This window comes from Anabrus simplex, chromosome 2 (assembly GCF_040414725.1).
Source record: "Anabrus simplex isolate iqAnaSimp1 chromosome 2, ASM4041472v1, whole genome shotgun sequence".
Lineage (NCBI taxonomy): Eukaryota > Metazoa > Arthropoda > Insecta > Orthoptera > Tettigoniidae > Anabrus > Anabrus simplex.
Genome location: NC_090266.1, coordinates 709,535,165 through 709,562,697, shown reverse-complemented (window position 1 = coordinate 709,562,697; position 27,533 = coordinate 709,535,165). Strand labels below are relative to the sequence as shown.

Here is a 27,533-nt window from a genome sequence, read left to right as displayed (position 1 = left end):
ACCAAGAACTTCTTCCAAAAAACGTAATGATTACCTCTGCTGTGTATAGTGACCAGCCAAGACGGCTTGCCGTTGCTATTGACAACAAAAGACAAAGACAACAACCAGTCTCATTGCTCCATGATAACACTCGTCCGCATACAGCGCAATTGACCAAAGGTGTGATTGCTGAACTTGGCTGGGAACCTCTTCCTCAGCCTCCATATTTTCCTGACCTTGCCCCCTCAGATTTCCATCTTTTCCGCTCTCTTTCTAACCACATTCAGGGCAAGTGTTTCCTGACGAAACTTCTCTTGACCAATGGCTAACAGATTTCTTCCAGCCAAAACCAAAACAGTTCTACAGGTGAGGCATTCAACTGCTTCCTCAACGTTGGCAGGTCATAGAGAGTGGAGGAAAATACATCACCGAGTGATTACGATCGTGACAGTGACAGTAAAATAAAATAAAATATAAAATATAAGAACCGCACGAACTTATGCATCGACCCAATAATTGCTATTTTAGTGTAAATACCTAATTAACACTGTATATAGATGTGTTTAGTCAGAATCTGAACTATTCCTACTTGATTCATTTTCACAACGAGAGTTAATGTTTGGTGGCCGCAATATATCTAAAACTTCTTTATCAAAAAAGTCTTCCTTGTAGTGTGTAATTATTCCATGCTTGAAATGTATTTGTCAGATGCATTCAAGAGCCTATTTAGCACATCGTGATTAGTCTTCTCTCGGCACATTTTTCTAGTGAAACTTTCTCTATACCTTTTGAAAACTTTGTTCTTTACTTAATGGTTCAAATTATCCTCTCGTCTTATACACTAGCAAAGCATTGGAAATTACTTCAGGACCGTGAATCAAGTTTCTGTGAACGGTGGGTGGCATTGAGTACCAATTATATTGTGTATTATATTACCCACCCCCCATGGCACTACAGCCCTTGAAGGTCCTTGGCCTACCAAGCGACCACTGCTCAGCCCGAAGGCCTGCAGATTACGAGGTGTCGTGTGGTCATCACGACGAATCCTCTCGGCCGTTATTCTTGGTTTCCTAGACCGGGTCCGCTATCTCACCGTCATATAGCTCCTCAATTCTAATCACGTAGGCTGAGTGGGCTTCGAACCAGCCCTCAGGTCCAGGTGAAAATCCCTGACCTGACCGGGAATCGAACCCGGGGCCTCCGCGTAAGAGGCCGGCTGTATTATATTACAGTATATTATTATACATCTATGAACAGTGTTAATTAGGTATGTACACTAAAATAAGCTATTATTTTGATATAAACATGTGTTTCTGTCAATTAAGTTACAACAATACCATCCACATAATGATTCACATAGTCCGTCGATAAATAATTTAGCCGTATCCAAAGCCTATGATCTAAATTTGACAGTTGCTATGATGTATCCACTGGATATCGTTGCAGTATATTTAAATCAGAAGTTAGATTTTCTGTGCATTTAGTGCGTTTATTCACAAATACTTTCAAGACGCACGATTTACCTTCTACATTTTTTTTCTTCCCTGAATGTCTTATTACATCATACATGGTCCGCCTTGTTAAGAAAACATCAATAATTGGCCACGACAGACCTTAAATAAAGTAGTATTCAGCAGAATTACGCAAATATTATCAAACTTGTAATAATGTTCTCACTACATAACTAACTTGAGTAGCAGAAAAAGTTAAAATTCTAGCCCGGACGTTCCCGGAAGCTAACTGAAATCATAAGAATGTAACTATAAATTAGATTTTATTAATAACGAAATACATACTTTGTGCTTTCTACGTCTTTTCCTTACATAAACAACTTAAACAAACAGCACACCTCCAGATGATGATTCCATTTTGGTTACTATTTCGTAGGTGAACACAGAACGGATGTTAACAACTTGAAAAAAACAGTGCTCTGTCCGCTAATAAACTACTCAATGAATCGTGTAAGTGTGAGGAGCCACTTGAGACCCGCGCAGCGAGGAGTACAGTACTTGTTGCATCGTTCCCTTATCGAGATATGCCACATGTGGTCTTCAACTTATTGAAATAGGAATGTTTTACAAAGAATACCGGGATTTGAATTTTGGACTATTTGCCAGATTTTCCTTTCAATGGCCCCAGTGTGCGCCGGATCACCTGAAGTAGTTCTTATTAACTTGCGGTATGATGTGACTCAAATGTCGGTTATCTGAAAGCTGCTGTCCCCATGATTTTGGGTTTTGGGAGAAATATACATGAACACATTAATTACATATTTGATAAGCAGATGACTCAGAATTTACTACTTTTCTTGATCTTCTACGATTTGCTCTACTCAATTTGATAATATCATGAAAGAGCTACAATTAGTTACTTGTGTTAAATGATATAAACGTGCATATTACCATGATTCATACAAGACTGGTACAGCTGCTTAGCTTTTAAAACTGCATCGGAACTGCTACTGTTAGAATCCATATATTCAATGGGCTCTTCCAGCAGTTCTTTGATGGTCCAGTCTAGGTTCTCTCGGAGAATTTCAAAAGTGTCAAAGCCAGCTTTGTCCTTGGGTATAGGATTGCGCTTCATCCAGTTACCACAGGCGTACTGATAGAAATCGTCACAGGGATCGGCTGTTACATCCATGAAACTTTGCATGCGAAGAGCTGAAAGGAAGAGAACATGTATTAGAATTGGACTGAACTACAAGCCACAACAAATATCTCTATCAGTCATCACTCCTTACTTCAAATTATCCTCTCGTCCTATACACTAGCATGCCAATGTCTAATAACGTGTGCGGCCCCGACTAGCCCGGATCAGTGCAGGACCTCGACAGGATATGGATTCCACCAACGGTCTGAAGGCACCTGGAGATGTGTTGAGATATGCTGTTCGCAAAGCCTACCACAGTATCATAATGTTTATGGGTTCAAAACCTCAGATGCAAATGGACCACTCCACCACGTCCCATAAATGTCCATTTGAGCTCATATCAGGTGGATATGGTAGCCATTCTACTTCCTGGAGCTCTCCAGAGTGCTCCTGGGACAAGTCCTGGACAACTTCGGCCCGATGAGACAGTGTTAGCTCATCTCATCATTGTGAGGGAACATTAAGTTCATGAAGGGTTACAAATGTCCATTGTTCAATAACGGTGGTTAATGTACCAATGGATTGAACCTCACAACACTATTGTCTGCACTATGCCTTGTTTACAACTGAAATCCATGGTGCCTTTGGGTTTGCACCAAACCCGAACTCTGCCGTTAGCCCAAAAGAAGTTTGCCTCTCGCCATATCGGAGCATGTCAAATATTTCAAGTCATTAAAAGTGCAATTTTCGACCTCATGAGCTCAGGTGAGGCGCTGTGTTCAGTGGTGTGCTGTTAACATGGGTGCTGTGGTTGATCCTCGGTTTCCCACATCCCGGGGAAGCAAAATACTCCTGCACTGATCAGCTGAATATGCATCTGGCATCTCCTGCATCGAATATAAGAGCCATTTTTGCTGCTCTATTGCCACGGACAGTTCAGCTCAGACACCACTGTGGCCAGCGAACACTAATATGTCCACGATGGATAATAATGCCTTCAGTGACGTATTCTCGGTACGCACATGACACCGTGGACCGACAAATATTCAGAAACGGAATCCTTCATCCGTCTGGTACCGGCTATTTTGACGTGTTAGGAATTGGATTCCCACATTATCCTGTGTTCAAGAATTACTATGCTAAGTTGGTATGCTCGGAATGAATTTCGAGGAACTAGTAGGGTCAGGTGGTAAGGGCACCACCCATGATAAAGAGTTTGCATGACGAAGTCATGTCAGAGAACAGTAAGATGTGTAAGGGCACCCGTTATATAAACACGTTGTATAACGAAGTCATGCTAGAGAGAAGACGTATCTGCCGCTTTGGATTACTTTCTCCTTGCTATGACTGATGTTCAACTTGTATAACACCAGTTCAACTAAAATAGGTTTGTGCGTTTGAAAGGTGTCCTAGAGAACAGGAGAGGGGGTGGGGTTTGCATTACTTAGAGCTATCTGATGACTTTTGTTCATGTCAGCGGACATTTCCTTGTTTAAGGTTTATTCAATGTGGGCTGCACAATGATGAAACAATTGAAGACACTTGTTGCATGAGACGCCATAGTTGTGCTACAGACATTGCTACCACGAATCGTAAGAAGTTCTGAAATTGTGTAAAAGATTCCTAAAGTCTATTTTTGTATTTTAGTTACAGGCATAAAATTGTATGCCACCATAAATGAATGCATTCGGCGTGGCTTATGTTTTTTATGGTAAATCGCCGTTGTGCCATGACATTAGAATCTCGTTTCTTAAATATTGGACACACTTTTCCTCTAGGAACGAGAGAGATTTGACCAAAATTAAACATACTTCTTTTGGTCTTTAGGAAAGACCCTTTCCGAGATGACGAGTGAGAAATATTGACAAAAACGTTGATTTTAGCCTTTGTAAGAACTAATTTCCAGGTAAAGGTATGAGTGAGAAAAAGAATCCAAATTAATATGGGGATTACAATTTAATCAAGATAAAGATTTACGCGGCAAATCCTTAGTTCATAGGCAGCATGTTCATCATGGGCGGTGCCCTTACACATCTGATCCTACTAGTGCCCCGAATTATTTTTTCTAGCATACCAACGAATCATGTCATAAAGAAGACGTATCTGCTATTTGGATAACTTTCTCTAACCGAGTGAGTTTTGCTCGACAGTTTGGGTCACGTAGCTGTTAGCTTGCATTCGGGAGGTGGTGGTTTCGAAGCCCATTGCCAACAACTCTGAAGATGGATTTCCACAGTTTCTCATTGTAACACCAGGCTAATTCTGGTCCTGTAGCTTAATTAAGGCCACGGTCACTTTCTTCCTCATCCTACCTCTAACATATCCTGTCGTCGCCATAAGACATGTGTCGGCACGACATAAAAGAATGGCAAAAGACAAATATACTTCTCCAACCTGTTTGCAGTCCAGTTACCTTCATCATAAACGTACCACTCTCAGAAAAAGCGAACTGCAAACATTTCTTCCAAATTGGTATACAAGCCAATGTGCAGCTGATTGCTACTACGAGCAATACGGCATGCATGCCTGGCTACTAACTAGCTTTACACGACGAGACTTAGATCAGGATATGAATGCTTTATACAGTAGGAAGATTTCTTGCTGATAACTCAGAGTTTACCTTTTTACCCATGTACATAAGTATGTAGTGAAATGAATATGTGAATACAGGGAAATGAGTAACTTTTTGAAATTGGTGAGAGTGTTGACTTGGTAGTGATTTCGGTGTCTGCTTGTTAGGAGACAAGAAGTACTGTGATTGAGACCTTCCTTGAAAGGGTTGTATCAGATTCTGGCTCCCTTCGTGGCAAACGCAAATCACAGTGTCACTTTTTTGAACGTGTAGTTATGCATTTTGCATGTTTGGAATCATTTTTCATGGTCCCTTCACCTCACATGATTGTGAGACTTTAATATGTTTACCCTGTGAAAGGAAAGCAAAACCTCTATGCTCATCAGTAAGATTCCAAAACGTATTCCAACGGAATAAACATCTGTTCGAAGTTTAAGGACTCAGTACAGCAGAGTAGGGTGATGGACATGCAGTATTTGCTGTATTTAGACAAACAGGAGCTGAATCCTGCAAACCAATTTAAACTCATTAATCTGAAAAAGCAAGAAAAACATTATGACACACTTTATACACTCACTTCCCTTTGTAATTGACTTCGTGATGAAGCCTGACTAGGAAATAGGAATGGATATTGATTCCATTTATTATTATTATTATTATTATTATTATTATTATTATTATTATTATTATTATTATTATTATTATTATTACTATGCTGTGAAACAGCAGCAAGATTGTAATCAAATGAAAAGAAAAGAAAATTTCCAAATTAACTGAATTAATTACAAGAAGTGAACATTGCAATGCAGGGATTATGTTACCGTTGTTACTAATACAGTCCAATGGCAGCAAAAATAATTTCGAGAAGATCTTGGATCGTTCGAGAAGCAAAATGGACTAACCAATGAGAGAAAATGTAGTGCTATTTTTCGTGCGATCTGTTGATTAAACGTTGTGGAACTTTCTGATCAGTTACAGTGTTCTATTGATTCGTCCGCGCTATTTTATCTGATAATGTTGACTGCACGATCAATTCTCCGACTAATGATTCTTAAGTAGTAGGTCACAAGTTTACAGGCTTAAAAACCATCAGAAACCAAAGTTCTTACAGAGATGTCTTAAGAATGATAGCAGCTGAATGAGCATTAAACACACATATATGCGTTACATCAAGGACACAATGGCAGTAGTTGACACATTTCTGCTTTAGAATATCATAAGGAATAAACGAGTTTCATCCATGTTGAAATCTGTATAATCTCCATCTTTGGATAAAGATCGCGATGGATCACCGGACGAGTTGGCCGTGCGGTTAGGGGCGCGCAGCTATTAGCTTGCATCCGGGAGATAGTGGGTTCGAACCCCACTGTCGGCAGCCCGGAAGATGGTTTCCCGTGGTTTTCCATTTTCACACCAGGCAAATGCTGCGGCTGTACCTTAATGAAGGCCACGGCCAATTCCTCCCCACTCCTAGGCCTTACCTATCCCATCGACGCCATAAGACCTATCTGTGTCGGTGCGACGTAAAACAGATTGTAAAAAAATGTTATCTGTCCCTTGACCAAAAACAGACGTGTTTTCCAAAACCTTTTACCGTCAGATATCTAAGTGTTTACTAATGGATGGGTGGTAAAGGTACACACCCACATGAAATACTCCTCAAAAACTTGGAAAGATGTCGCACAATAATAATGTTCATGTTCACATCAAAAATACAATCTCCTTGTGGCTCGAAAAGACCTCTTCTCCTTCAAAAACAAGAATGAAAATATAGGAGTACTGCAAGTAATTACGAATTCTGAGGAGCCTTCGACTGTATTGCTTCCACAAATGATTTGCTAGCGGTCTCAGTATAGTAGCACTGGATCCAGGAGTCCATCAAACTGAACTTTCTTCACTATTAATACAATATGAATTTGTCGAATATTACTCTGATCCATTCGCCGTTGCATGTCGTGCCTAGGATAGAAACTTACCATAGACGTTTCTCGTTAGTCATCGTCACTCTTGGAATCGAAAGTTCAGTACTGTCGAAAGAGACCCACGATTATCATCCTTAGAATGCGTCACCCAGTGGTTGGCCGTCTCTAATACCTGTCTTTGAATTGCTGTAGCACTCTCTGCTACTTGCTGATCTTAACACTGTAACACCTTCGATAGTTATTGAAAATAGGGTTGAAATAATCTCGTTCTATTCAATAAATATTATCACTTATAATCAAACGTCAGTCAACAAAATTTCCTTCAGGACAGGAAAACGTCCTCGTCTGGTTCATTGCCTGAATGATCAGTGTACTGGCCTTAGTTTTAGAGAGCCCTGAGCTCAATTTCGGGCCGGGCCTGGAATTTTGACAGCGAATAGTTGATTCGTCTGGGTTGTGGACTGGGTGCCTGTGTTCATCTGATACACTTCTCTTCAGCTGCTCATATACGGCACAGAACACACCACACAGCACCAACAAATACCATAGAAGCGAGCAATAGTTAACATGTTACACTTATGGTTGGCGTCAGGGAGGGCATTCGGCTGTAAAACGAGGCCAAAGCCACATCAAGTGCCGACCCCAAAAACTTGGAAAAAGACCAGGAAGACCACAGGAAAGCTTGTTCATATGTTCGATAGTGTAGAGGGAACATTTCCTTTTTCCTTCATACATTTGGTATGCACTTCACGACCGTTCAACACCACACCGTCCAGCATGTGAAAGATTGCTGTAGCTGATGTCTGTGATTCATGCCAACAGAGACTTCAGAAACAATTACAATCCCATCAAGTAAGGAGAATAGGTCCTCGCCAACCTCCTTGTAATATGAATTCCGTACTTCACTATTCTTTCCTAGAACGGAAATAATGAAATCGTGTGTTAGTGTAAAATATGTAAACTACTAACGAGTTGAGTTGGCCGCGCGGTTAGGGTCGCGTAGCTGTCAGCTTGCGTTTGAGAGAGGGTGGGTTCGAATCCCACCGCCGACAGTCCTCAAGATGGTTTTTCGTGGTTTCCCATTTTCACAGGCAAATGCTGGGGCTGTATCTAAATTAACGTTACGGTCGCTACCTTTCCAATCCTAGCCTTTTCCCATGCTCCGATGTGTCAGTGCGACGTTTAACCACACACAAAAAGAGCAGCAAAATGATTCATGTTCATTTGTATGAATTCTAAATATTCCTACCACTCAGTGGAATGAATATTAATACTCTGCCAGTTTGAACATCCGCGGGGTTTTTTATCTTGCAAAATGAACTCTGTATCTGCTTAAAATTGGCATGATTTTTTTAACCAACGAGCTCGTTGCTGGCCACAGCTATCTAGCAGTAGGCTGTTGTCTGTGTGACGATAGGTTCACTATTTTCATAGATCAATATAAAAGATTCAGTGATAACTAAACACTCAGGCACATAAAGACAATTAAGGTGCTCGGCATGATACTTACACATACCCCCTCCTGATCATGAAAACAATGTTAACTGCTGAGGGTGCTGTTCATGTGGCCACGCGTTGTTCCAACCTGTGGGCTATGGAGCCAGAAGGAAAGTGTCTGAGGAAAGCCTCGCAACTGCTACAGAGTCGATCATTCGGTGAGGATCATTCAGTAGTATGCTTGGAGAGGTTTTAAGTTCTCTTCCCCAAGATATATCGTCGTTTCTAGTGTGTACACCTGGTGTCCCTCTAAGAAATATTGAAGTGAATGGACTGTCTTAATTCTTCGTTACATGACCTCTTCCTTCTTACAAGGCAGGTGCTTGCAAAAGGATGAGGTAGTATTCACTTCCGTAGCTTCGTACGCCTAAGTTCACTGTGCATATGATTGAAAATGCGTAGTGTTCGATTCTGCCCACGTTGAGTTACAGCATTTGTTTTGAGCATGGTCTAGAAAATGCTGGAATAGTAAAGTATTCTTAAGTCCAGGGACTCCTGTCCCCCCAATCTTTGACCCAATATTTAAACACATCACTAGCGTCACCACAACATTACAGGTCATCAGACAGGTTCAACACAGGTATAAGTACAAGAGGTTGACGAACAAAGACGTCCTTAGCCCACTAATTGAACCAACAACAACACGATACGTTAGTATATAATTTTAGAATATTATTATTTCATATTATAATTACAAACTAGAGAGAAGGACTTCATGACGGTTCTTACATTGTTTCTTGCGCAAGTCGTACAATCTATTCATCTCCGTCTCGTTTTTAATTATCTCACTGAGGTATGTGTAGGTGGAGTTGATCTCCCACGCCGTCGCCTCATCCTCGGGCCCCAGGTTTACCCATGATAAGTGCTCCAAATTCTCAGCGACGTCATAGATTAGGCTGCAATTAAAGACCTTTTTTGAGTTGCAAAGACTGGATTAAAGAGATTCATGTAAAATGTATATGACACACTTTTATGAATGCTTTCAAAGATACCATTATTCTAGGCAAATATTCTGAAATACTTCACGAAATAATTTTTGAATTAATTCTAAGTAGTCTATTGTGTTTTACGCATTAAGGGACAAACGCAATTGATAGATAATCCCTCCCTCCAACCTTTTCAGTCGGACATCCAGGAGTTATAAACTCTCGACAAACTAGTTTCGTGAAAAAGCCAAGATCCTGTAGTTGATTTTACGTATTTAAAGATGTGAACATGCTGAAAATATGTATGCTATTAGAGCTGTATACTTTGAAGACTGCTCTCTCATATGAAACTAGCGAATCTCTTGTACAGGGTTTATCAAAATTGAACACAAAATTTCAGGAATCTGTTCCTCATATAGAGGGGAGGAAGAATGGGTCTGGAAATTCATAATTGTAGAGTTGTCCGGGTGTGTATTTACTGAGTGCATGCCGACACGCCCTGAGTGCCAGAATGAAATGCGAGACATTGGTTACAATTGTTTCACAAGGAATCACGTTGTGTGTAAGCGTGAGTGGGTCGTACCTACCTGTAAGCCTCCGCACATGATATAATGTCCTCTCCAGTTCTTGGTGATTTCTCGTTCGAACCCTGCGATTTTCCGGGATGGAATACTGGACAGAATTTCTTGTATACTTCATTGCCTGATTACCACTAGCATCCCATCGACAGCTGTATATCATGCATGATGGTGCTCCCGCGCACTTCAGTCTTTTTGCCCGCACCTTAATGCATAGGCCCTATCATTCTGGGTGATGGACAGTTAAAGGTGGACCGATTGCTTGGCAACCACGCTCCGCTGAGTCAAAACCTCTGGACTTTTGCCTTTGGGGACACGTACAGTCTGTCGTGTATCCTAGAGCTGATGATTATGAACCAACTAAAAGTTCAGATAACTCCACAGTTACGTATTTCCGGACCCACGTTGTCTTCCTTTCCCCTGTACAGCTTGTTTTATCGTAGACTTACGTTCCTCGAATATTGGTACATGAAAAGATAAATTTTAAGGCCGGGCCGAGTGGGTCAGACGGTTGAGGCGCTGACCTTCTGACCCCCAATTGGCAGATTCAATCCTGGTTCAGTCCGGTGGCATTTGACGGTGCTCAAATACGTCAGCCTCCTGTCGGTATATTTACTGGCATGTAAAAGAACTCCTGCGTGAGTAAATTCAGGACCTCGGCGTCTCCGAAAACCGTAAAAGTAGTTAGTGGGACCAATCAAGCTTGAGCAAGCGGTAAGTGTAGATGTGTTGTGTAGTGCGTTCTGTGAAGTATGGTGGGAGTGGAACAGTACCGGGCCGCGATCGGTAGGTGGCAGTGAAAGCAGGAGAAGAATTCCAAGATTGGTTTGGAGAAAAAGAAGAGCTGGGAATGATGGGTGAGGCGGTACTGGTAGCAGTAGTGATAGCTGTGCTCCTGGTCATTGGAGTGGGGGTGGCAATAAACCTCGGCCCGAATACCAGTGGCAACTTCAACTGGGAAGATTTGGCGGCAATCAAGGAGATAGTGAGGGAAATCATACAAGAAACCTGCCCTTGAGACCAGATGAAAGAAATAAAGGATATGATGAAAGAGCAATCAAAGGAGATAGGGAATATGAAGAAATGGATAGAAGCAAAAACAGAAGAATCGATGAAAAGAACGTGTAGTAATGAGAAAGAAGTGGAGCTATTAAGGGGGAAAGTAAAATATCTAGAAGAGGAGGTGTTGAAGACGAAGAAGGAAGCAGAAGTGTGCAACCAGGAGAGGATGAAGAAATCCATATTTGTATATGGCGTTCAAGAAGATGAGAAGGAAGGCAAGGTGGTCATAATTTGTAAGGTGGTGGAGGTCATACAGAACAAGATGAAGATAAATTTTAGTGAAGTGGATATAGACAATGTGGAAGGAGTGGGTAAAGCTAAAGGACGCAGAACAATTAGAGTAAAATTATTGTCTACTTTAAAGGCAGAAATAGTGTTAATAAACGCCAACAACTTACAAGGACAGGCATTCTGGGTAAAGAGAGATATGGGTAAAGAAGGAAGTGAAAATATGAAAACTTTGAAGAGGCATCTTTGGAGAGTGAGACATCAAAGGCTGAAAGCACACATAAGGGGACAGAGGCTAGTGGTGTCAAATGGAAAATGGTTTAGAGAGTTGTCGGTGGCAAAATTGAAAGCAATGGACAATCAGGACAGAACGGAGGTGGAAGTGATGGCAATGCAAGATGGAAGGAAGGTCGCAGAACGAATTATGGATCGAGTGGAGGTAAGTGAGGAGAACAACTCAGGAGGAAGTGGGCAGCGCAGTGCGGATTTGGAAGAAGTGAGTCGGGGAGTGGTGACCGAGGGAGAGTCTCAAGAATCGTTAAGAGCAGAGTGCAGTGGACAAGGGAACAATAAAGGAAATGAGATGCGTGACGAACAGAAAGGAAAAGCAACTATGAGCGAAGGAAGAAGTATGAGTCTAAAAGACTTGTGGGGTTAAAGGTATAAAGGTTTGGAGGATAAAGAGGGAAGAGAACGACAAAAATGTTAAAAAAGGAGAAATGGAGTCAGAGAGTGAGAGGGCTATGGTAACAGGAAGCAAGAATAGGGGAGGTAATCTGGAAGGGGGGTAAGTTATAACAAAATTGGAAAATAGGAAGTGTGAATATTGAAGGGCTATTAGGCAAATTAGGCAATAAAAAGGTAAAGAAGTACAAATGCAAAAGAAAGAAGAGGAATAAAGGACGAACCACAGGAGGAATAGTGGTTCTAATAAAGGAAGAAATTAGTGGACTAGTACAGGATATTGAGACAGAGATGCAAGAAGTGATCTGGATTAGATTCAATATGGGGAGAAAAGAAGAGAGGGTTAAGAAGGTAAGCTTAGCTTTTGCATACTGTTACCCTAGGAGTCCGTTATACACAAATATACATTTTGAAGAGTTATTGATGGATATTAGTATGATAAGAGAGAAGTTTACAGAAGAAGATTGTGTGTTGTTATTTGGAGACTGGAATACGAGAATAGGGGAACAGAGCCCAGTGTACAGTAGAGAAGAAGGAGGGGTAATGAGGAAAAGTGGAATAAGTGAAGATAAAGGCATAAACAGTTATGGAGATAAACTCTTAGAAATATGTGCAGCGGGAAATTTATACATTCTAAATGGATGGAAGGAAGGCGACAGGATTGGGAAATTGACTTATGTTACAGAGCAGGGAGGAAGCGTGATTGACCTACTAATAAGCTCAGAAGATATGTTAGAGGAAATTCTAAGGATGGAGGTAGGAGACTGGATTGAATCACATAATTTTCCAGTGTGGGTGTTGTTAAAAATGGGGGAAGGGAGGCACAAAAGGGGAGAGATTAAGAAGAATGATGAACTAGGGAGAGGGTATATTAAATACAAATGGGTAGGGAAAGCAGAACGGGAATTGGATAAGATAATACTGTAAAAGAAGGGTTACAGTTAATAAGGTATGGATGGGAGGTTGCGTTGGAGGGAAACAACATAGATAGAGCTTTGAAACTGATTTTACACCCAATCAAGAGGATAGCACAGATTGACAGAGGTAGGAGGAGGAAAAAGAGAGAGGGGGAAGGATGGTACAGTAAAGAGTGTGAGGAAATGCAAAATAGGGTTATGGGGGCGTGGGGATTGTGTAGAAAAAAGGTGGGAGTACAGGAAGAGAAGTTTTCTGTAATTTAAGGAAAGACTAAAAAAGAGAAATCAGTGAGAGGAAAACGTCATGGATGAAAGAACAAACGGAAGCGATAAATAAGGAGTGTAGGACGAAGAAAATGGAAAAATTGGGAGAGGAGGTGGAAGGAGATTTGAGAAACCAAGTATTGAGGATGAGCAGTGAATGAACTACTTTAGTGAACTACTCAGGGGAGGGGGGAATGGTACAGAGAGAAGGGGAAGAAGTTTTCTGGAGAGACAGTGGGGTATCAATATTCGATCTGGACAAAGAAATTTCAAAAAAAGAACTCTTGGGAGTGATAGGTTAAATCAGGGGTAGGTCAGCGGGAGGTCAATGGTATCAACAATAGGTTTTTGGAAAGAAGTAAGCAAAATTGGGACCATGATAGAGGACATAGTGAAATTATTTTACAAGATTTTTGATGGGGGTAAGTACCCTAAAAATGGGAAACAGCAATTGTCTACCCAATATACAAGAAGAAAGTTAGCAAACACAGCCTGAATAATTATAGGGGTATATCTCTGTTTGACTCCCTAAGTAAAATTTATACAGGAGTTTTAGCTAATAGATAAAGTGATTGGGCGGAAAAGAACGCGTTTTTGTCAGATTACCAAGGGGGCTTAAGAAAAGAAAAAGAACGGTAGACAGCATAATGATAGTGAAGACGATTTTAGAGAAATACCTGAGTATGAGAAGAGGCAAAGTGTTTGTGGAGCCAATTGATTTTGAAAAGGAGTTTGATAAGGTAAATAGAAGTGCGTTAGTAGAAAAATTTGGTAGGTTTGGGGTTTCGGGGAAGATGATACGTGCAGTGGAGGCGATATATAACGAGGACAGGTGCTGTGTTAAACTGGAGCAAAACAGGTCGAGTAGGTCCTTAGAGTCTAAAGCGGGTTTAAAACAAGGATTTAAATTATCCCCGATATATTTTATTTATCAATGATATTTTGGAAGAACACTGTGGGAATAAATGGGCGACACCGGTGCTTAATGGGTTGGAGATACAGGATTGATTTTTGCAGACGATGTGATTTTGCTGACATTAATCGCAGGTGGGATGCAGCAAAGTTTTAATGCCGTGTCAGAATATGTAAAGGAATGGGCCTTGAAAATTAACGGGAAAAAATCTAAAGTGTTAGTAACGCAGTAGCATAAAGGTAAAAAAAAGAAATGATTTGGATGGTACAGGGAGAGAGGTTGGAACAAGTAAATACGTTAGAATATCTAGGGGTGATTTTAAACAGAAAAGGGACATGGGAGGATCAAATCAAAAGAGCGAGGAGTAAGGGGATGGTAGCCTAAGTCTCAGTCAAAATTTTAGTGGCCAAATTTCCGGGAATTAGCTATAAAACTTTGAGGTTAGTTTTTAGAACGGTAGTTTTCGACAGGATAATGTATGGTGAGGAAGTATGGGGGCGAGAGGAAAAGAGAGTATACTTAAGACAAATTATTAGTAAATTTGGTAAGACAGTGATGGGGCTCCCTCAGTGCACAGCGAATGCTGGGGTGGCATTAATGTGCGGGGAAGAAATAGAGGTTGAGTGTGTATGAAAAGAGTAGTCAAATATTGGATGGGGTTGAAAAGAGGGGAAGGTGGGATGGTGCTCTTGGCTGCGTAAATACAATAAAAGAAAAGGATGTATAAGTGGTAATGGCTAGAAAAAATTAAACTATACTTGGAGAGGGTGGGATTGGGGTTCATGTGGGAAGAGGTTTGGAGGATTAGAGATATACACAGGCAGAAATTGTTAGAAGAGTACAGGAACAGAGGATCGCTTAGTGTTTCTAAGGAAGTAATGAAAGTGACTGAGTTAAGTATTAGGAATGTAGATAGGTTAAACAGAGGAGGATTACTATGGTGGCTGATGGGACTATACAAGAATAAGGGATGGGCAAAGGATAAAGATAAGGCATTATGTGTATTATGTGGGATATCTGGCAATGAACTACACTTAATAGGTAATCGTAAAAATACGGAAAAGGTAAGAAATAAACTTGTTAGTGCCAATAATCTGGAATTATTAGAAAAAGCAAAAAATCGTAGGCTGGATTATCAAAGAATGTGAGAACGGAGGCGAATTAAACAGGTATTTATGTGCGGTAAGGAGAGTTTGTGAAATAAAGTTAAAAGAGGAAAATTCATAGAAAGAAAGTTTAAAGAGTTAAGGGAGTAACGTAAGAATGAATTTGAGGAATGTGTATGAGAGATAAGTAAAATTTTAGAAATAATGATTTGCACGTGTAGAGTTGATTAGTGCGGTTAAGTAGGAAAAGTATGGTTACAAATGTATGTGAAGTGGGAGTGAAAGGTAGTTAAGTTAATGACAAAAAGTTAGTAGGTTTTGTTATATTTGATTGTTAAACGTGGAGTTACATGGTGAATGTGAAAGGTGTGTAAAGTGTAAATATGAGTAGGGAAGTGGCAAGATATTGTAATTTGAAGGTGCAAGTAAAAAAGACAGGTCATGTTTATAATGATATGGCAAGACATAGACGTATGATTGAAATAGTAGTAGAAAAACATGACTCAACTGTTGACTCACAAGTGATCTGGAATGTACTTGGAAGTAAGTTAGTGCAAAAGTAATATTAAGAATTGCTAAATCAGTAGGTGAATACGGCGATTAGGTAACAAGAATGAAGGCACCTGCGCTGCGGTTAACAGATTGTTAAATAAGCGGAACTGGAAAGCAGTGTTATGCTGAAGATGAAATGTTGATTTTAAAGAGGTCTGATTGATATAGGGCAGGTCTGAAGGTCAAGAGAAAATAAGTGTATGTAAAAATTAAGGTAGAGGAGTTTAGAATAAGTTAGTCATAGGGGGGCGCTCAGGTGAGGATTGGTTTTTCGCCCATGTGTGCGTCCACATAGTAGACTGTGTATATATTTTTATTTTTAATTATTTATTCATTTATTTTTGGGAAGGAGGAGGGGGAACGACACAAGAGGGAGGGATAGGACCGGTCTACCCCAAAGGTGCCTGGGGTGCCTGGTGTGCTGGATTACAGCACGGGGGTGCCTGTAGTCAAACGGAATGGTGAGGATACAGCTTTGTAAACTGCATAGAGGGCTGAACGTGCCGTTCCAGGGAGGGCGGCTCCTTTTTTTCCTCACCACGGGGGACGGCACGTCCGGTCAGTAAGGTAGTTGATAGTTATGTTGACTCGCGCGCTCAGTTGTAGGTTAGCTGTCTTTGTGAATACGTTGTGATCATCTGTATAGAATAAGACATTTAATATTGGAAAATAAATATAAATAAGGATTTGGCAAAAACGTTCAAAATGAGTTGAAACGAGAAAAGTGAATGATGAAGAAATAAAAGAAATGAAACGAAAAGAGCTTTACTGTGAGAAATAGAAACAGCTAATTTAATATAATTTAATACTTTTTAGCCAAAAATATGGACTATATTGATTTTAATGATGAAAAATGTGGAACATATGTGCTAAATTCCAAAATATGGAAAATGAATACTCCATTTTTCAACTCCACGCATCATGATTCGTAAAGATAATGCAAAATACAATTAATTTTAGCTTCCTAAAGAGATATGTATTTACATATCAATCCGTTCCCTGATTATTAGTAACTTCTAAGTAGTTCTTCTCCTTCTTCTTCCCTGTTTACACTCCAGGGTTGTTTTATCCCTCGGACTCAGCGAGGGATCCCACCTCTACCGCCCCAAGGACAGTGACCTGGAGCGTGAGACATTGGGTCGGGGATACAATTGGAGAGAATGACAAGTGCCTCGCCCAGGCGGCCTCACCTGCTATGCTGAACAGGAGCCTTGTGGGGGTATGTCGGGATGATTGGTATTTTAACTGGTGTGCAGGTCATTATCACGCCTGTCCACGTCTGGGCTGATAAAATAAGCTGATAAGCGGTGCGAAGAAAGAGAAAGGTTGTGGTGTAGAGGTTAGTGTGATAAGCTGCCACCCCCGGAGGCCCGGGTTCGATTCACGGCTCTGCCACGAAATTTGAAAGTGGTACGAGGGCTGGAATGAGTTCCACTCAGCCTCGAGAAGTCGAATGAGTAGAGGGTGGGTTCGATTTCCACCTCAACCATCCTGAAAGTAGTTTTCCGTGGTTTCCCATTTCTCCTCCAGGCAAATGTCGGGATGATACCTAACTTAAAGCCACGGCCACTTCTTGCCCTCTTCCTTGTCTGTTCCCTCAGATCTTCCCATCCCCCCACAAGGCCCCTGTTCATCATAGCAGGTGAGGCCACCTGGGCGAGGTACGGGGTACTTGTCATGCTCTCCAATTGTATCCCCGACCCAATGTCTCACGCTCCAGGTCACTGTCCTTGGGGCGGTAGAGGTGGGATCCCTCGCTGAGTCCGAGGGAAAACCAACCTTGGAGTGTAAACAGGGAAGAAGAAGGAGAAGAACTACTTAGAAGCTACTAATAATCAGGGAACGGATTTATATGTAAATACATATCTCTTTAGGAGGCTAAAATTAATTGTATTTTGCATTATCTTTACGAATCATGATGCGTGGAGTTGAAAATGGAGTATTCATTTTCCATATTTTTCCATATTTTGAAATTTAGCACATATGTTCCATATTCTTCATCATTAAAATCAATACAGTCCATAATTTGGCTAAAAATTATTAAATTATATTAAATTAGCAGTCCTCTCAATAATGGAGAAATAAATTAAAAATCTATATTCGAATAATTGATATTTTAACTGGTGTGCAGGTCATTATCACGCCTGTCCACGTCTGGGCTGATAAAAGAAGCTGATAAGTGGTGCGAAGAAAGAGAGAAGTTGAGCCCAGAAATGGTGGAGATCAGCCGGTCAGTACCGTGCCTATCTGAATCACACTTACAGCACTGATAAGCTGCATTACATAACATCGACTGTGTCTGTGCCATAATTTCGTAACTAGGGAAATCTCATTCATCGACGATGAGCTAGTGGTTTCCCGATTAGTTCGTAATTCGGGCATTCCCTTAGATTGCTTCACAACTCCATCTAGTTCACTACCAGTCATTCACAGTTTGAATTACCAGTGAGACGGATCATAGTATTCTTGTACGTTTAGTGTGTGCAGTTGTATATTGATATTCATTGAAGACATTAACGTTGTTACAATATGCCTAAAGTAGCTCAGTCAACTAGTTTAAAATTGAAAAATTACGTATCAGAATTTAAAGAAGATGGTTTATCAACTGACAGTAAGATATTATTTTGTAATTTGTACAGTGACATCTACTCAAAGGTTCCTTGTGCAACAGCACGTTTCAACCAGTAAACACCAGGCTAACAAACAACGAGATTCCAAGCAAAGACGGTTGATTCTGACACAACCAGCAACTTCCAGTGTAACGTCCGAGTTCACCACCGATCTCTGCCGTGCTCTCATCTCTTGCTGGCATGCCTCTCTTCAAACTGAATAATTAGTGCTTCAGGGAATTCCTCGAGAAATATACTAAACGATCCATCCTGGATGAGTCAACGTTCAGAGAAACGTACTGTTCAGCTATACACGATGGAACTGTTCGGAAGATAAGGCAAGAGATTAAAGACGGTCCAATTTGGGTTTCCATTGACGAGACAATAGACAAAGAAAGCAGGCTAATTGGCAACGTAATCATTGGTTTGTTAAGCGAAGATTATTGTAAACGGATTCTCTTACACTGTGATGTTCTAGAAAAGTGCGATAACAAAACTATAGCAAAACTGTTCAGTCAGGCTATGGGTATCCTCTGGCCACAGGGCATTAAGTATAATAAAGTGTTAGAACACTAAACACAAAAACAAGGGGAAAGTTAGTCCACTGGCCTCGCGGCCAGCTGAGTTAAACGGAACACTAAAAGGGCAAAGTACGGCAACCCCAGGTTAAACAACCTCACTTCCTGATTTTTGTCAAAAACCTACACAAATTTCCAGCACTCTTCCATTCCGCCACTAACAACCTCAAAAGCTTATCTCCATTACACGGATGAGAAATCCACTCCAACGGTTGTTTATTAAACACCCGCATCTCTGCCAGTGTTTCTTTACACTCTGTCAGCAAATGAAATTCCTTCCTTTCTTCAGCACATAATACACACAACGTACTTACTTTTAACATCGTCCAACCTTTATTAATATATACACCTAACAACCACCAGATTAGCCCTCTTCTCGCCCCCCTATTTACATTTACCACTCTCAAATTTACCGTCTGATTACCCCTCAGAAACATTTTTAGGGTAGCCCTCTTCCGGCATTCGGCCTCCAGCTCTTGGTCAGCAATATCTCTCGCCCTCTTCATCACGTGTTTCCAATGCGTGCTCCTACTCCTCCCCCATTTAAGATTATAAAACTCTCCCAACCCCAGTCTATCCACCCAGTAATCACCATAATTGTCCTCCATTTGACTTTGGTAGGCCGACTGTAAAATCAGGCCCCCTTCACCTTCTCTTAATCTACACCAATAACCAAGCACTCTTTTTAAAATATCAATCTTAATATACTCTTTACACAACATCTTCATTCCTGCACTCGCGGTGCACACGGGTAGGGCCATAACATTCTTGCAGAACCTACTCTCTACCTGCTCTAGTATCACACACTCCTTTTTTACGCCCCAGACCTCCGAAGCATACAGCATTTTACTCTTCACCACCCCATTAAGAACCATACTTTGTATAGCATAGCTTGCCCCCCTAAATGTATTTTCCAATATCCTAGTTACTGAGAGTGCCGCTTGGCCTTTCCATTTGGCCCGCCTACTCTGCTCCATCCAGCTACCATTTCTACTCAGGATCACCCCCAGGTACTCCACCTTTTCCACCACCTCTATCACTTCCCCGTTTATTACCCACTTTACCCCCGGTTTCTTTTTATTTCCTTTCCTGCATACCATCACCTTAGTCTTCTTACTGTTGGTCTTCAATGACTATTTCTTCGCAAAACTCCCTACTTCATTCAAACCTCTTTGTAGACCCCCCGCTGTCAACGACAGCAACAATACGTCATCCGCAAAGATCAATCTTCGAATGTCTTGATTGTCTAGTACCGGGTAAGCCCATTTCCTCTCTACATGCCCACCTAGTAGGTCGTTAATAAACAATAGGAAAAGGATTGGCGACAATTTACATCCCTGTTTCAACCCAACTTTTGACTCAATCACTCCACTCACCATCCCTTCCTCCACCATGATGCTACAATAGACTTTCTCGTATATACTTCTGATCGCTCTTCTCATCTTCCCTCCCACCCCAACCCTCCACAATCTTTCAAACAGGGCCTCCCTGCTCACTGTATCGGACGCCTTCTGGAAGTCAGTTGTAGCAATAAACACTTTAGCGCCCACTTTTCTCACATATTTATCAATTATAGTTCTCACAAACATTATATTATCAGCCGTCATCCTCCCCTTCCTGAATCGATTTTCAAAACTCGATAGAATTGAGTAATCCTCTGCCCACTTCCTCAACCTATATGCTAGGATACCCGTGTACACCTTGCTCAGGGAGTCCAGCAGGGTTATACCTCTATAATTACTGGGATTTGTCCCCTCCCCTTTATTTTATAAATAGGACATATAATCCCCTTCTGCCATTCTTTAGGGAATTTCACCCCTTCAAATATATTGTTTAGGAATGTTACCAAACTCTCTATCATCTGCTTATTTTTTGCTACTTCCTTCCAATACACATTAGTTATCCCACTTCCCCATCCCGCAGTCCTGATCTTCAATTTCGTTATCACTCCCATAGCCTCCTCACCTGTTATTCTCTTTTCCAACTCTTGGCAGGCCCTCTCTAACCCCCTTTCCTATTTATCACCTCCGTTGAGCCTTACCCACCATTCCTGTTCGCCTAATAGTTCCTGGAAATACTCTATCCATGTTCCATATTCGATTTTCGGTTTCGTCTCTCTACTCGTCCCCCTATTACATTTTTTAACCCTTGCCCACACCTTATCTCCTTCCCTGTTTTTACACTCCCTGTTTAAAGCTTCCGTTTGAGCCTCCTGCCACACCTTTTTCCTCTCTCCTAGCATTATCTTAAATTCCTTCCTCAACCTGCAGAATTTTTCCCTTAACCCCTCCCACCATGTTTCCTGAACTCAGCCAACGCTCCCATCACTGCCTTCCTTTTTGCCTTACATTCCTTATCGAACCAACCCTCCCCCACCTCTCTGGTCTTATTGCTGCATGATTTCTCCTCCGCCATTCTCCTCCACGGATATTCTAGTAGCTCTATTGCCCTGTCAATATTATTACTTTCCACTGCTACCTCAATCCCCACCCTGATGATCTGGAATTCTTCCTCTTCCAGATATTTGCTTAACTTTGCTTTACCCTCCTCTGACCAGATATACTTAGGGACTAATTTTCTATATCTGTAACTTGATCACTTAGTTCTTCTCTAACTAATACTGAAATTCCGCAGAATTCCCCCCTTTCTTTCCCTCCTTTTTCTTCATTTTATTCCTTATCACGAACCCCTTCATCACCCCTTCAATATTTATAACGCCTATCTTACACCCTAGCTACCTACTACCCTCCTCTACCCCCCTCCTTGTCGCCCTTATTTCTATTTACCTCAGAAGCGTTATTTAACTTACTTCTAGCTCTACGCAGTCCTTCCGTTTCCTCTCTGCTCTCTCCTTCTGCACCCCCATTCCTATTCACGATTATATATACCGGGGAGTGGTGGGATTCCACCCAATCAACCACTTCCATCCTGTTAATTCTGTCCAACATATCATCCGAACTCATCAGATCAATAACACTTCCTCCTTCATTTGTAATATATGCCATTTTTCCTTCCCTATCGCCTTCCCATCACCCATTTAGAATATACAAGTCACACGCCCCACATACTTCTAACAATTTCTATCCGTAAACATTTCTCCCTTTATCTGCACTTATCCTACCTCACATCTTTACTCTCCTTTCCTCTTTACCATACTCTGGACTAGAGCATCCAATTCTTGCATTTAAGTCCCCTAACAAAATCAATCCGTCCTCTTCGTACTTTCCACTAATACGATTTATTTCCTCTATCAGACCATCAAAGAAGTAACCATTCACATATATTGATGCCCTTGGTGGGTTGTATATCATACCCAAACACACATTCTTCCTTTCAGCTCCCCCCCCCCCCCCGTTTTAAACCTAAATTTGTAACTTGATCACTTAGTTCTTCTTTAACTAATATTGAAATTCCGCAGAATTCCCCCTTTCTATCCCGGCTTTTTCTTCATTTTATTCCTTATCACGAACCCCTTCCAGGTTAGATTTATCCCTTCCTTTAGCCATGTCTCTAGGAGGGCCACTATATCAAAACTCTCCACCATCTTGCAAACCTCTTAATTCCCCTACCCCTTCAATATTTATAACGCCTATCTTACACCCTAGCTACCTACTACCCTCCTCTACCCCCTCCTTGTCGCCCTTATTTCTATTTACCTCAGAAGCGTTATTTAACTTACTTCTAGCTCTACGCAGTCCTTCCGTTTCCTCTCTGCTCTCTCCCTTCTTAGACGTCCTTACAGACCTCTTTGCTCCCCTTCTCCTCCTGCCCTTTATTTTTCTTCCCCCACAGATCTTTCAGACTTACACTTCTAGTCCTGGTGGTTACCTCTCTCCGGCTACTTGCCACCTCCTCCACTACAGCACTTTCCGGTTGGGCACGACTGTTCCCGTCTCCCTCCGCTTACTGATTGTTCTCTTCTTCTTCCCGACCATCTTCACTCTTGCATCCTCTTCTTTCTACGCGCTGGTCCTCGCTCCTCCCCTCCCCAACAGCCATTTCTCCATCATCCACCGCCGATCTCTCCTCTTCTCTTTTCGCACCTGCAGCTCTCTTGTTCCTAATCATCTGTAGGTAATTTTGGTCCATATGTTGCAACCTTTCTATTGACCATTCTCTTACCCAGTGGCCATTTCCCACCACCAACTTATTCTCCCTAATGAACGCTCCCAACCCTTGTTTCCTCGCACACCACATGTGTCTTCTTAACACGTTCAACTCTCTGCTCGCTTCACTACCTATATCCTGTTTCAACCATATCTTCTCTTCCTTTAAATTCCCTGCATTCCTTAGGACAATGTCCGCCATCAGGGTAGACATCAGCGTGAGCTTAATTGGTCTCCCACCTCCGCCTTTCACTCTTTCCACTCTCTGTGCCTCATCAATATCTACTTCAACAGAATTGATCTTCATTCTGTCCCGCATTATAAACTAATGCCACCTTATCTTCTTTCGCTGCTTCTTCAACTCCGTATATAAAAATATTTTTCCTCATGTGTTCCTTGATCCCACCGACCATTTCTCTCTTTAGTTTCGCCACCTTCCCCTCCAGTAACTGGACTTTCAATCGCATTTCCTCCATCTCCGCCACATTTCTCCCCACCTTTTCCTTCAGCTCGTCCACCTCACTTTTAACGCACTGTCTCAGGTTCTTTAGCTCCTTGAAATGACCACGTATCATCTCCTTAAGTTGGTCTATCTGACACGCTTCCTTCACCACTTCTTTTAGCGCCTCTATCTCTTTCCACCATAGGGCACCAATTCCTGGGTTTAACTCTACTCCACCAATTATGAGCAGCGCTTATAGCACCACCGCCACCACCAGCTTTGCCATCACCCCTACTTCCTCACCCTTCATCCTCTTACTCAGGTCCATTTTCTTCTTCCTCCTGCATTGCCAACTTCCAATCCTCACTCGATAGAGTTCTAGCGCTATCCCCATACTTCAGCACACACTCAGCACATCCGTCCACACTATTTACTCGATTGAGACTGATTTAACACGTGTAGCACATGCCTTTCATCGTGTGGCAGAAGTGGTAAGAGGCAGTTACCCCAAAGTAGATTTATTGATTTCCTCAGTGAAAAAGGGTTTTCTCAAAGCCCACAGAAGAGTTCATCTTTTGAAAGAATTGTACTCAGAGATTCCATTGCCGCCTAAGCCGATTCTAACTAGGTGGGGTACGTGGCTGCAAGCGGTTAAATACACTGACTGACAGAGCAAATGCAACACCAAGAAGGAGTGGTCAGAACTTTATGCCAATTGCAGGGTAGACTGACGTCACTGAGGTATGCTCATGATGTGAAATGCGCCGCTGTGCTGCGCACGTAGCGAACGATAAATGGGACACGGCGTTGGCGAATGGCCCACTTCGTACCGTGATTTCTCAGCCGACAGTCATTGTAGAACGTGTTGTCGTGTGCCACAGGACACGTGTATAGCTAAGAATGCCAGGCCGCCGTCAACGGAGGCATTTCCAGCAGACAGACGACTCTACGAGGGGTATGGTGATCGGGCTGAGAAGGGCAGGTTGGTCGCTTCGTCAAATCGCAGCCGATACCCATAGGGATGTGTCCACGGTGCAGCGCCTGTGGCGAAGATGGTTGGCGCAGGGACATGTGGCACGTGCGAGGGGTCCAGGCGCAGCCCGAGTGACGTCAGCACGCGAGGATCGGCGCATACGCCGCCAAGCGGTGGCAGTCCCGCACGCCACGTCAACCGCCATTCTTCAGCATGTGCAAGACACCCTGGCTGTTCCAATATCGACAAGAACAATTTTCCGTCGATTGGTTGAAGGAGGCCTGCACTCCCGGCGTCCGCTCAGAAGACTACCATTGACTCCACAGCATAGACGTGCACGCCTGGCATGGTGCCGGGCTAGAGCGACTTGGATGAGGGAATGGCGGAACGTCGTGTTCTCCGATGAGTCACGCTTCTGTTCTGTCAGTGATAGTCACCGCAGACGAGTGTGGCGTCGGCGTGGAGAACGGTCAAATCCGGCAGTAACTGTGGAGCGCCCTACCGCTAGACAACGCGGCATCATGGTTTGGGGCGCTATTGCGTATGATTCCACGTCACCTCTAGTGCGTATTCAAGGCACGTTAAATGCCCACCGCTACGTGCAGCATGTGCTGCGGCCGGTGGCACTCCCGTATCTTCAGGGGCTGCCCAATGCTCTGTTTCAGCAGGATAATGCCCGCCCACACACTGCTCGCATCTCCCAACAGGCTCTACGAGGTGTACAGATGCTTCCGTGGCCAGCGTACTCTCCGGATCTCTCACCAATCGAACACGTGTGGGATCTCATTGGACGCCGTTTGCAAACTCTGCCCCAGCCTCGTACGGACGACCAACTGTGGCAAATGGTTGACAGAGAATGGAGAACCATCCCTCAGGACACCATCCGCACTCTTATTGACTCTGTACCTCGACGTGTTTCTGCGTGCATCGCCGCTCGCGGTGGTCCTACATCCTACTGAGTCGATGCCGTGCGCATTGTGTAACCTGCATATCGGTTTGAAATAAACATCAATTATTCGTCCGTGCCGTCTCTGTTTTTTCCCCAACTTTCATCCCTTTCGAACCACTCCTTCTTGGTGTTGCATTTGCTCTGTCAGTCAGTGTATTATGTTGAATATATAGACTGCATTAAGAACGTTCTGCATGCCACGGACTCTGAAGGTGCAGCCTCAATTGAAGCCGTGAAAACAGTTGTCTGCGATACAAGTGTGAGAAATGACTTATGTTACATTCGGCATAATTTTTCATGCATCACAAAAACACTGAGAAGGCTCCAAAACTCGCATCTCTCACTTTCTAAAAGTTGTGAAATTGTGAATAAAACTGTGGAACAACTAAATAATGGTACAGGTAATGGTTGCAGATGTAGCAAACACGAAGATAGCCACTGTACTTTCAATGAACCCTGGAGACGAAGAAATGACAAAGGTTGCTGCAATGCTGTGTGGAGATTTAAGTGTAAAATTAATATTGAATTTAACCCCAGCAGATATTGTGAAGTTGAATTATGCCCCTATTACCTCTTCCGATGTTGAACGCAGTTTCAATCAATATAAATCTGCCTTTAGAGATAATAGGAGAAGATTCACTTTCCAGCACTTAACCCGATGAGTGTTACGCCCGCCTATAGATGGGCTGACGCGGCCGGTCCACCAGTGCTACGCCCGTCTATAGACGGTGCGCGAGAATTTTAATTTTTTTGAGTTTCCCGGTTCACGTTCGAGTGCGAATTTAATCTCTGACATGTTCTGCCATCTGTTGGGTATTATGTAGAACTAACTAATCAGATATTATAGCTCCGGGAAGTAACTTACAGAGCTTTTTGTAGACGTCTGTGGAGTTCATCTGTGATGTAAACAAACATGGCGGAACAACAATTTATTTGCTCTTGCAGCGATGTCATTTCGGATCACAGAATCTTTCAGTTAATAACCACAGCGGAAAGTGATGATGGAGATCATCATTTTAAGAAATTGTTAAGCGATTTTGAAGGTGAGATTGATAGAGAGAGTGCCGAAAATATTGTATGTGAGAGAGAAACAGAGCCTCCTTCTAAACGAAAGAAGAAAAACACGGTGAGTACAACAGCTATTTTATCGCTAATTTCGTGGCGGATGGATTACTTTTCTTCACCAGAGTTTCAGGTAACTGTGACAGGCTCTGAGGGCCAAGAAGTGTTTGACGACAACTCGAAAATCATTGACTTTTTAGAAGCTTTTTTGCCAGTGGAGTTGATGCAGATCGGCATCACAAACAACCAGTAGAAAACATTTAACTATCACCACATTCCAGGTTTGGAATGTATTTTAAAATATCAACTTATATACTTCTAAGAAGTTACATGTATTGGTGGCCTTCAGATTTTAGGAAATAATATTATTTTGGGCTCTTTACTTTGTATACAGATAATGCACGCATGGGCACATAAGTGTAATTTTGCTTTCTCTCAAAATAATATTGAACGTAAGTGTAGGATTTTCCATTTGCATTTAGATTTATAAACAAACAACATTTTTTAAACATTTTAAGCTAATCACCCCACTGATAAGTTAAAAATTGAGGCTTCTAAAAAAATTTTACATACGAATGAAAGAACTCAGCACTGAGGTACCAAACAGTCAACTGGTAACTCAGCACTAAAAAGGTTAAAAGAACATTTTGTAATCCATTGTTTTGGTAAAGAGAGTAAAAGATTGTGTGTTCTTCAAATATATTAAAATGAGAAGTGCAACATTATGTTGCATGCAGATCTACTTTGTTTAGCTTCTTTGAACTCTGATATTAAATAGAAATTAATGTTATATGTGTAATTTTAAGTCCATATATAATTCCATATTTCAATAAAAATGACTATATATATATTTCAATAATTATTAGTACATATAAAACCGTTCCCTGCTAATAATATTACTCCCGAACTCATAAATTATTTCTCTTATTTCTAACGGGTATATTATCACAGACCAATACTACACCGTGTTATTACCCACATTCCAAGTGTACCACGTACAATTGAATAAAATGTATTATCCA

The 27,533-nt window shown here is 41.9% G+C and overlaps 1 protein-coding gene across 1 annotated transcript in view; it reads right to left on the bottom strand.

Annotated features, from left to right (window-relative positions):
* LOC136863056 (neprilysin-4) overlaps positions 1–27,533 on the bottom strand; it is a 187,023-nt gene that overhangs the window by 63,637 nt on the left and 95,853 nt on the right. The window contains exons 6-7 of the mRNA XM_067139384.2: positions 9,292–9,458; positions 2,382–2,642 (exon numbers count right to left, since the gene is read on the bottom strand). Of these exons, the coding sequence (XP_066995485.2) occupies positions 2,382–2,642; positions 9,292–9,458 (428 nt within the window). The remainder of the gene's footprint in view (positions 1–2,381; positions 2,643–9,291; positions 9,459–27,533) is intronic.